Here is a 9,990-nt window from a genome sequence, read left to right on the forward strand (position 1 = left end):
AGAGGCACACAGAGGAGGTATTTGTGTGTGCACGCACATAAACACCCACACCCACAGCCCCGAGCCGTGCCCACACGAGGGTGCAGACACACACGGCGGGTGAGACAAGGGCGCACACATCTGTGGACGCAGGGGCACCCCGCCTCCCGGGGCACACCCACGCCTGCCGCCCCGGTGCAGGAGAAAGGCCTCCTCCGGGCTCCGGCTCCCCCCGGATTCCTTCCAGCGAATGTTTCCCTACTTGGCCTGCCAGGTCTCTGGGGAAAGGGCCTCAGAAATGCAGCAGGAGCCACTTGGGGGCAAAGTTGGAACTGACTGTTCCCTGCCTGGCCCTGCCGGCGAATTCCCTAACCGAGAAACTATTTGCGGCGAGAGGCCGGGGGCCGGCGAGCCCCCCGCCACCTCCCCTCGCGTCCCCTCCCCGCGCCGCCTCCCCGCGGCCCTCGGGCGGCCTCGGGCTGCAGTGCCGCTGCCCAGCGCCCGGGAGCCGGGCTGGCCGGCGTGCCTCGCCGCTTATCTGCGCTGTTTGGCCAGCGAGGGTTGGAAAGGCAGGCTTTTCTGTCCCCGCCGAGTCAACAGGCAGACCCCGGGCCGCCGGACTATTTCTGTCTTATCAGTGCAGGAATGCTGCAGCCGCGGCGGCGGCGGCGGCGGCGGCGGCGGCGGCGGCGGGCGGGCGGCGGCGGCGTGGGCCGTGGGCCGTCAGGGCAGCCCTGAAGGGGCCCCCTCCCCACTCCGCTCGAGTAGAAGTGTGAGAGAGCCCAGCAGGACTCAGAGGGGAGAGTTGGAGGAAAAAAAAAAAAGGCAGAAAAGGGAAAGAAAGAGGAAGAGAGAGAGAGAGAGTGAGAGGAGCCGCTGAGCCCACCCCGATGGCCGCGGACGAAGTTGCCGGAGGGGCGCGCAAAGCCACGAAAAGCAAACTTTTTGAGTTTCTGGTCCATGGGGTGGTGAGTGGGGGAAAGTTAGCGGGGGAGGGAGAGCGAGCTGGCTCGGGCTGAATGGAGGGATGGTCGGGAGGGGCCGGGAGGGGGGCTCCCGCTCTCCCACCCCTCTAGAGGGAGCGCCACGGCCCGCGGCCCAGCCCCAGGACTGTGCCGGCGCCCTGGCACCCGAACACGTCGTCAGGCGGTTGGCCGGGGATGGGTGCCCGGGCGGGGAAGGGAGGCGTTTGCAGGGGTTCCTGTCAGGGGCTGGGGGTGGGACTTGGGGACTGTACCCCCCAAGTGGGGGCTCCCCTAGGTACCCGACGTGTTGTCTTCTGTTCTTTTCCTTGTGGGCCCAGGTGTTTCCCCTGCCCTGGGGGTGGGGGTGGGGGACATGGCATCGCTGGGCTGGGCTGTCTGTTAATCCGTTGGGACAGTGTTTCTCTGTGTCTCAGGAGCAAGGAGCAGGTGACCCTGTAGGCACTGTGAGCCGGAAGCCCTAGGGCTGAACAACCTCTGCATCCCGGCAGGAAGACTCTGGGGCTTTGCTGACGGCCTCTGCCATGAAGGCCAGAGAGAGGCCCTCTCTAGGGACAGACCCCAAGTTAAGGGGTCTGAGGATCCCTCGGCAGACTCAGCCACCAGAAGCTGATGTCCCTAATGCCTCAAAGGTGTGAAGGAAGGGCTGGAGTCAGGGACGCGAGGCCTAGAGACCAAAGGGGCCAGGCAGCACCGTCCTGCCACAAGCAAGCTTGGAAGGTCCACCGGGAGCCTGAGGGAGCCCAGGGGACCTGAGAGGATGGGAATAGGTTGGAAGGGCTGTGGAATAGGAGAGGCAGGGGCTCCAGGACTTGGGATGGGTGCTGGTGCTGGAGCCCGATATAGAGGAGGCAGTCAGGTTTACAGTGGCCACATTTGGTTGTGACCCCAAGGAAGGCATGTTCTCAGCAAAAGAGGCCAGAGTCCTTAGAATTTTGGCCCTTCGTGTGGGTCGCCGATCCCTGGTGGCTGGCTAGCCCTCTGGGGGCTCTGGAAGTCTCCCTCTCAGGGCCTCTTCAGCAGATCAGTGAGTACCACTGGCCTTATTAAGTGGGAGAGCATCTGATGGGGAAAGGGGCTTCCCCGGGGCAGCTGTCCTCTCTGGGCTAACTTCCATGTCAGTCAGCCTAGTGACCAGTCCTAATGTTGCTGCCTGGGGAGTCCCTTTTAAAAGGCCCATCTAGGAGGGAGAGGGACTATACACGTGGATTTTTTATTTGGCCAACTTAGAGCTTCAGTTCTTGGGTGGCTGGGGGCCCCACTCCCAGTGGCCCATCTGTGCTGGTGGGGAATGGCCGGCGTGGGCTCCATTCTGGGCTGCCACCCTGGAGGTGTGAGTGACAGGGTCAGGTGGGGCAGGGGGGGCAGACACATGGACAGGCAGGTTTCACCGCAGAGGCGATGGGCAGAGACAGCTGGCTGGCTGGGGGTTAGGGTTAGACATAGCGCAGGCAGGAGGGACCGGAGGGAGAGTCGGCAGTTAGAAGGGCTTCACCAAGCTCAGGATTAGGGCTCTGCTCCCTGTTCCTGGGAGCAGCTGCACTCCTGGGGGTGAAGTGGGTGGTGCTCGAATGGTATCAGGGGCACAGGGTCTGCAACCATCACTCGCTAAATCTCCTTCCTGCTCTCCAGCCCCCATCCCACCCAGCCTCCACTTGACAGCCCCTCATACCCTCCCCAACCCCTCTTCTGAAATCTGGACAAGTGAGGTTTTAAAAGTCTGTGGGCCACTTCACTCAATACATTTGATGTCATCTACATCCCAGCTGAGCACCGGGGTAGCGGCAAAGGAATACACCTGCCTCATCTCCCTCTCCGTGGCCCCCGGCGAACCCAGACTTCTGACCTCACTGGGGCAGGGTGGGGAGTAGAGGCGGTCTGGAGGATGGGACCATCTCTGGTGATTCAGGTGGACGGGCAGGGAGAGATGGATATAAGAGGAAATGCTGCTACTTTTGACCTACCCAAGCCCTCTGGACCTCCCATCTCCAGTTAAGCCTCCCCCCACCCCCCATCGGAGAATCCTGGTGAGGTCTGACCTCAGTCCCTCAGGTTGCCTCCAGCCTTCACCTTGAGAGCAAATTATGGGGATGGGCTACGTCAGCAAAGCCCCTGCCTGGGGAGGCTTGGAATCAGAGGAAGGGGGTGGGGATCAGGGCTGAGGCGTCAAAGGCAGGGGCCCAGAGAGGAGTGGGTTGAAATGGGAAGGGTGAGTTCAAGGCAGGACAGCCCAGGAAATGGACTGGGAAGCAGGGAATGGGAAGAGGGGCAGCAGAAGTCCGAGCAGGGAGCCCAGCCCCTAAACTAAACGAAGCAGCAGAGAGCAAAAAGCCCATCAGGAAACGGCCGCTCAGCGCTGCCTTCGCCGGGAGGAGCTGCATGACCTTGGCTAGGTTGCTTTTCTCCTTGAGCCGCGGTTGCCTCATCTGTCAAGTGGGGAGAGAAGGACCCGCTCCGACTGTCTTGCAGAGGAGCATGTGGATGTGAACATCCTTTAAAAAGGTTGAAAGGCGCCATTAATATTCATTTTCGCGGCACCTTCCGCAAATCCGAGGCTGGCAGTGCCCTGTGCAGTTGCCTGGCTTCAGTTAGCTTCCTGCAGCGAGACGCAAAGCCCCCCTCCGCCAAAGCTGCGCGGTTTCGGCGCCCCCGCCCACCCCTCGCTCGAGCCGTCGGCAGCAGGGTCACGGGCCGGGGGCTCGGGGTGGGAGAGACGCAGCTCACCGCGCCTGGAACAGGGGCCCTGGTCTGACCGGCGGACGCCTGTGTCTGCTTCACCCCCGCCTCCCCAGCGCCCCGGGATGCCGTCTGGAGCCCGGATGCCCCACCAGGGGGCGCCCATGGGCCCCCCGGGCTCCCCGTACATGGGCAGCCCCGCCGTGCGACCCGGCCTGGCCCCCGCGGGCATGGAGCCCGCCCGCAAGCGAGCAGCGCCCCCGCCCGGCCAGAGCCAGGCCCAGAGCCAGGGCCAGCCGGTGCCCACCGCCCCCGCGCGGAGCCGCAGGTAAGAGGGGCCCAGAGCAGAGGGGGCGGACGCAGGACCCGCAGGGACGGGGTGGGCGAGGACCGGGATTGGAAGCGGGAGGAGAGCGATCGGCAGGGAACAGGAGTCCTGGGTGGGATGCCCTCCCGGGAGGCGGGCTGAGGGGGCACTGGTCTGGTTCCTTTGTGTGCCCACCGTAGAGACAGGCTGCGGCCGTCGCGCCCTTCTCCTTGTCACCTGCTCTGTCCCTCTCTCCACCCCAGTCCCCAGGTTCTGGCTGACGCTTCAGTCTTTGGGGTGCGGGCGGGCTGGCACTGGGACTGAGGGCAGAGCTTTAGACTGTGTTTCTTAGTGTGGTTGTCCAGGGCGCCTTCCTCAGAACCCGCGGGCTTGCCTGTTCAAAAGCCCCACTCCAGATCTTCTTCATCTGAATCTCTGGCCAGGGGGGTGGAGCCTGGGGGTGTGCCCCGTGGGTGGCCAGTCGCTGCCCCATTGTGCTCTCAGGTGATTCTTTATCAATCAAATGTTGAAGAGTTGCCACGATCTGTCCTCTGGATCAGGTCTAACCCCTAACCATCAAGGGCCAGCCTATTTACTTGTCTGAGCCAGCTGGTGGCACCCCAAAAGCCCCTGCGCGTGCCTGGCAAGAGAGATACCCCTCTGGGTTTCACTATTTAGCCAAACACACATGCTTCCCTTTGCACACCAGATGGAGTCTTATAAAAGGTGCAATATGGATTTTACCGCATTATTAAATATTTTTTACATAACAAGGAAAATTCACCGTTTATAGGAATCCCATGATGAATTCTTTTGCAAAGTGAGTCATTCTTTTATACAGTAAAGAGTCCCTGATTTAGCTTGTATAAATGGAGAGTTTCACGTAGATAATTTCTTCAAAACAAATCAGACCTTTAATGAAAACTGCTTGCCTAGCCTTAGAACAGATTTTTGGACAGAGAGGGGGCAGTGGTTGAGAACACCACAAGGGGGCAGTATGCAGCCATCCTCTAGACTGGGTTCTAATTTCTACTTGCCAAGGATTTTCTGGGGTGCTTTTGGGAGTCAGAAGCAGCTAGTGGATCGAGTCCAAGTCCCAGCTGCTACCCCAGGTCCAGCCACAGCCACACCCCTCAGGAGAACGTCCTATCCACTCTCTCTGGATACCTATGGGTGTGTCCCTGGACCCTGCTGGCAGGTGGCCCAAGGGCATGAGCACCCCCTGCCCATCAGTGTCCCCTTCCAAGCCCAGGGTGGCAGGGGTGCAAGTCCTCACCAGCTTCACACCATCATTTCCTGCTCCAGGGATGGGCCAGGGGTGTCAGCTCCCCTCCCTTTGAGCTCAGGCCACCTTGGACCGTGCACCCCTGCTTAGCAGGGAAAGCGAGTCCTCAGAATCCATCCTCCCTCTCCTCTGTCCTCCCCTCTTCCCAGCTTTCCTCAAAGGCTTCTGCAGCTCCCCTACCCCCAGCCCCTTCTAAGTCTCATTTCGATGGCCCTGAGGATGTGGTGGAGCAGAAGGGGGCTCCCAGGCTGGAGAAAGCACGGGGTCACCTCTGCTCCCCCCTGAGAGGACAGAGCACCAGTGCCACACACCAGCATCATAGCCCCTTGGGCAGGCAGACAAGCGGGCTGTGGGAACCCCAGCCAGGCGAGCTGAGATGTCGGGATAATTTAGCAGGTGGCCTCGTTACTCCCAGATCTGTCGCCATGGTAACCTGGTTTTTTCTTTAAAAAATGTACAGTGCCAAGAGGAGGAAGATGGCTGACAAAATCCTCCCTCAAAGGGTGAGTGCCTTTCACAGCAGCCCCCAGCCCACCCCCCCACCCTTTGCTGCTCCGCCCTCCTTCCCCCCTCCCCGCCACCCCGTGCCTCTTCCCCTCCCCCCTCAGGAGCTGCGCTTCAGCATCACAGTCACTTTCACTTTTTGTTCAAAAAGCTAATTAAGAAGTGAGGCTCCCCAGGCCAGAGGGAGGGGGTGGGGCGGAGGGAACAGGCGGAGCCATAGGGTTAGGATACTGGGTCTGGGGTGCAGTAGGTTGAATTCCAGCGGTATGAAGACATAAAGGCGTGGGACAAAGAGGAGAGGAGAGCTCGGGGATCACAGGCTGGCAGGGGGAGTGAAGGGCGCAGGCATCGTAAGAGGACCCAGGCCGAGCTAGCTAAGGAGTAGCATGGTTGAGCAGCCATGAGCCAGGGTAGAGGCAGGCAGCGACATCACCTGTCCCGGGGACGCCAGGGTCCGTCCTCTCCACTTTGCAGACACCCAAGGGAAACCCAGAGGCCGTGTGACAGGGGAGAGGACAAGACAAGGAGGTGAAGCCCTCGCGCTTGCTGGGCTCCCTGGGTGCTCTGGCCGCCCCTAGTGATGAGATGCACTGTGGGAGAAGCAGTTTTTATCCCCACACGTCAAGGCCCTTATTGCTGGATTCGGAGTCCTGGGGAGAGCTCTCGCTCCTGCTCTCAAAGTTCCACGCCCTGAACCTCCTGGCCAGCTCCCCGCCACGCCCTTTGTGTCCTGGGACCACATGACGCACACACATTCCACCTGCAAGGCTGGCTGAGCCCCTGGTTCCCGGCCTTGCTCCTCCTCTTCCAGATCCGGGAGCTGGTCCCAGAGTCCCAGGCTTACATGGACCTCCTGGCCTTTGAGAGGAAACTGGATCAAACCATCATGCGGAAGCGGGTGGACATCCAGGAGGCTCTGAAGAGGCCAATGAAGGTGCCTTGGCTTGGGGGCAGGAAGAGGGGGCTAAGTCCTATTCCCAGAATGGAGAAGCGGGCTCGCGCTGGGGCCTGGCTCTGTGCTACACTCTTTATTTCTACAGCAAAAGCGGAAGCTGCGTCTTTATATCTCCAACACTTTTAACCCTGCGAAGCCCGATGCTGAGGATTCTGATGGCAGCATTGCCTCCTGGGAGCTGCGGGTGGAGGGGAAGCTCCTGGATGACGTACGTCCTGGCCCAGGTCTCTCCAGGTGTCCTGGGGTGGGTATGGGGCTGAGTCCAGGACAGTACCAGAGTGCCAGCACTCAGGGCTAGGAAGTCGGTCCTGGCCGGGGTGGGGGGGGCGGGGGGGTCTAGAGAGACGTCTGGCTGGAGGCCTGCTTCTGACTGTGCCGCCCTGCCCAACCAGCCCACCCCCCACACCCCGCTCCCAACTCATTCTGCCCCGACGGTCCCTGTTCCGCCCCCACGGTCCGCTCCTCTCCCACAGCCCAGCAAGCAGAAGCGGAAGTTTTCTTCCTTCTTCAAGAGTTTGGTCATTGAGCTGGACAAAGACCTTTACGGCCCTGACAACCACCTAGTGGAGGTAAGACCCAGACCCCCTCTGCCCTTGAACCTGCCCCCCTTCCACACACCACAGTCCCGTCAGCTGCACAGGTTTGGATGAGGGAGCCCCCGCCACCAGGGCTCTAGCCCCACCAGCTCGGTTGGGCCTGTGAGGTGAGCCGGCTCTTATCCCCTGGACAGTGGCACCGGACGCCCACCACGCAGGAGACGGATGGGTTCCAGGTGAAGAGGCCGGGTGACCTGAGCGTGCGCTGCACGCTGCTCCTCATGCTGGACTACCAGGTGTGTGCCCCACCCCCCAGACACCACATGAGGCCCTCAGCCCCCCACGCCCTTTCTCCTAGATGGGGCGGGCCTCGGCCTCAAAGGTGCACATCCTGAGAGATCCCGTTCTCCTCCCTACCCCGCCCTCTCCAGAGCACGTTTCTGAGAAGCCCAGGCACCGCATCCGCGCTGAGTCCCAAGCCGCCTGGCCCTGAGCGCTTTCCACTGTCTTTCTTTTACCTCATTTTCATGGTCACCTTTTCCCAGCCTCCCCAGTTCAAACTGGATCCCCGCCTGGCCCGCCTGCTGGGGTTGCACACACAGAGCCGCTCAGCCATCGTCCAGGCCCTGTGGCAGTACGTGAAGACCAACAGGCTGCAGGACTCGCACGACAAGGAATACATCAACGGGGACAAGTATTTCCAGCAGGTACCCTCTCCCCTGAGCCCGGGGCCCCGGGGAGCAGGCAGAGTTACCGGTAGGGGAAGTGCCCCTACTAAGGTGACACCCCTGACTCCCTTCTCGACTCCGTCGGAAACGGTCTCGGAGCCAGAGACCAGGGTTCTAGTCCAGGTTCTGCCGTGGCACAGCTCTGTGCGGTGGCCCACCCATCGTAGCCACCCCAGGTGAGGAAGACCTGGAACCCCAGGAGGCCAACAGCTTTGGGGAACACATTCTTGTCACTTGGAATTAGGATCCCCGAGTTCTAGTCCTGGGTCTAGACTCTGGGTAGATTACTTAAGCTATTTTGAGCCTTGTTCCTTATCTTTACAACAGGGTGATAACGATACCTGTCCCATCTAGCCCACCGGGCAGTTAGGAGAATCAAATTGCTGTGGAAGTGATTTGACAAGAGTTCTACCAAACTAGACATTATTAATAATATTTTTAATAATAATTTTTAAATAAATACAACAGATAGACTTTAGTAAAAATAACAGTTGATATTTATTGAGTACTGAACCACGTGCCGAGCACTGTTCCAAGCACTTTATGTGTAACGGACTCATTTAATTCTAACAACCCCTTGAGATAGATACCATTGCCATCCCCTTTCCAGAGATGAAGAAACTGAGGAGGAGATGTTAAGTAAGTTGCTCAGGGTTGCACAGTGAGCGGTGGAAGCAGGACTTACACCCGGGCCGGCCGACCCAAGGCCTGTGCTCTCACCCACGCGCTGCACACCCCTCCCGGTCAGCGCTCCTCTGGTCGCAGCCCACCTGGCCCCAGCCCCGTGAGCACTGGCTTCTCGTGGCCTTTTCAGAATGGAAACTATGCTCTTTCAAGCACAGAAAAGCGATCTCTCTCTCCCACTTCAGATTTTTGACTGTCCCCGGCTGAAGTTTTCTGAGATTCCCCAGCGCCTCACAGCTCTGCTATTGCCCCCTGACCCAATTGTCATCAACCACGTCATCAGGTGAGGCCCCCCGGCTGCTCCTCAGAACAGGGAATCTCTGTGGTGGTCCTGCCCTCCCTGCCCCTCCTTCTGCCTCCCCACCCCCCACACCGCCCCTCCCCTCTGCTTCGGGCCCCAGCGCCCTTGGCCTCTGGGGGGGCGGCATGGACGCCAAGGGTTGGACTCCCCTGGCAGCGTGGACCCATCAGACCAGAAGAAGACGGCGTGCTATGACATTGATGTGGAGGTAGAGGAGCCACTGAAGGGACAGATGAGCAGCTTCCTCCTGTCCACGGCCAACCAGCAGGAGATCAGCGCCCTGGACAGTAAGGTGGGGCCAGAGCCCAGAGCTGGAGTGGGACGTTAACCCAAAAGTGACAGAAGTACAGACAAAACAGACAAGAACGTGGGCCTATGGAGAGAGGAAGGGGAGGTGGCCCTTCCCTCGCTACTTGGAGCTCCGCCCATCCCCCTTTCCCTGGGACTGCCTGGGCATCAGGGACCTGAGGGATTGCCCTTCAAAGGCACAACAGCAAACCCCTTCCCCACCCCCGTACCGCCCCCCCCCCCGCCCGTTTCCCTTCCTCTCACATCAGCACGGCCAGGTGAAAGCCTCTGTCTTTCTACCTGTAGATCCATGAGACGATTGAGTCCATAAACCAGCTCAAGATCCAGAGGGACTTCATGCTAAGCTTCTCCAGAGACCCCAAAGGCTACATCCAAGACCTCCTCCGCTCCCAGAGCCGGGACCTCAAGGTGAAGGGGACTCAGGGAGCACTGGATGGAAGACAAGCACATCGGGAAGACAGTAAACATTGTTCACAGGGGCTGGAGGGGGTCCGGGCTCGGGGCTGACCCCACTGCTCCCTCCCAGGTGATGACAGATGTGGCAGGCAACCCTGAGGAGGAGCGCCGGGCTGAGTTCTACCACCAGCCCTGGTCCCAGGAAGCTGTCAGCCGCTACTTCTACTGCAAGGTGTGAAGGGCCCCCGCAGGCCTCCGCCACCGCTTCCGGATGCTCCTCCAGGGCAGGTGGGGTCCTGTCACTCACCAGCAGCAGGTAACCTGCCCCTGCTCTCACTCCGCTACAG

At 60.4% G+C, this 9,990-nt stretch overlaps 1 protein-coding gene across 5 annotated transcripts in view; it reads left to right on the forward strand.

Annotated features, from left to right (window-relative positions):
• SMARCD3 (SWI/SNF related BAF chromatin remodeling complex subunit D3) overlaps positions 1 to 9,990 on the forward strand; it is a 35,076-nt gene that overhangs the window by 22,679 nt on the left and 2,407 nt on the right. For 3 of the 5 annotated variants that reach the window (XM_030854253.3, XM_060305108.1, XM_060305107.1), the window contains 11 exons: positions 3,755 to 3,966; positions 5,691 to 5,733; positions 6,546 to 6,668; positions 6,775 to 6,897; positions 7,163 to 7,258; positions 7,420 to 7,521; positions 7,771 to 7,932; positions 8,823 to 8,920; positions 9,095 to 9,230; positions 9,533 to 9,655; positions 9,774 to 9,875. In XM_030854253.3, the coding sequence (XP_030710113.1) occupies positions 3,755 to 3,966; positions 5,691 to 5,733; positions 6,546 to 6,668; positions 6,775 to 6,897; positions 7,163 to 7,258; positions 7,420 to 7,521; positions 7,771 to 7,932; positions 8,823 to 8,920; positions 9,095 to 9,230; positions 9,533 to 9,655; positions 9,774 to 9,875 (1,320 nt within the window). Of the gene's footprint in view, positions 1 to 784; positions 948 to 1,420; positions 1,595 to 3,754; positions 3,967 to 5,690; positions 5,734 to 6,545; positions 6,669 to 6,774; positions 6,898 to 7,162; positions 7,259 to 7,419; positions 7,522 to 7,770; positions 7,933 to 8,822; positions 8,921 to 9,094; positions 9,231 to 9,532; positions 9,656 to 9,773; positions 9,876 to 9,990 lie in introns of those variants that run through there. The other 2 variants (XM_030854251.3, XM_030854250.3) reach the window with 2 other exon arrangements.

This window comes from Globicephala melas, chromosome 9, assembly GCF_963455315.2.
Source record: "Globicephala melas chromosome 9, mGloMel1.2, whole genome shotgun sequence".
Lineage (NCBI taxonomy): Eukaryota > Metazoa > Chordata > Mammalia > Artiodactyla > Delphinidae > Globicephala > Globicephala melas.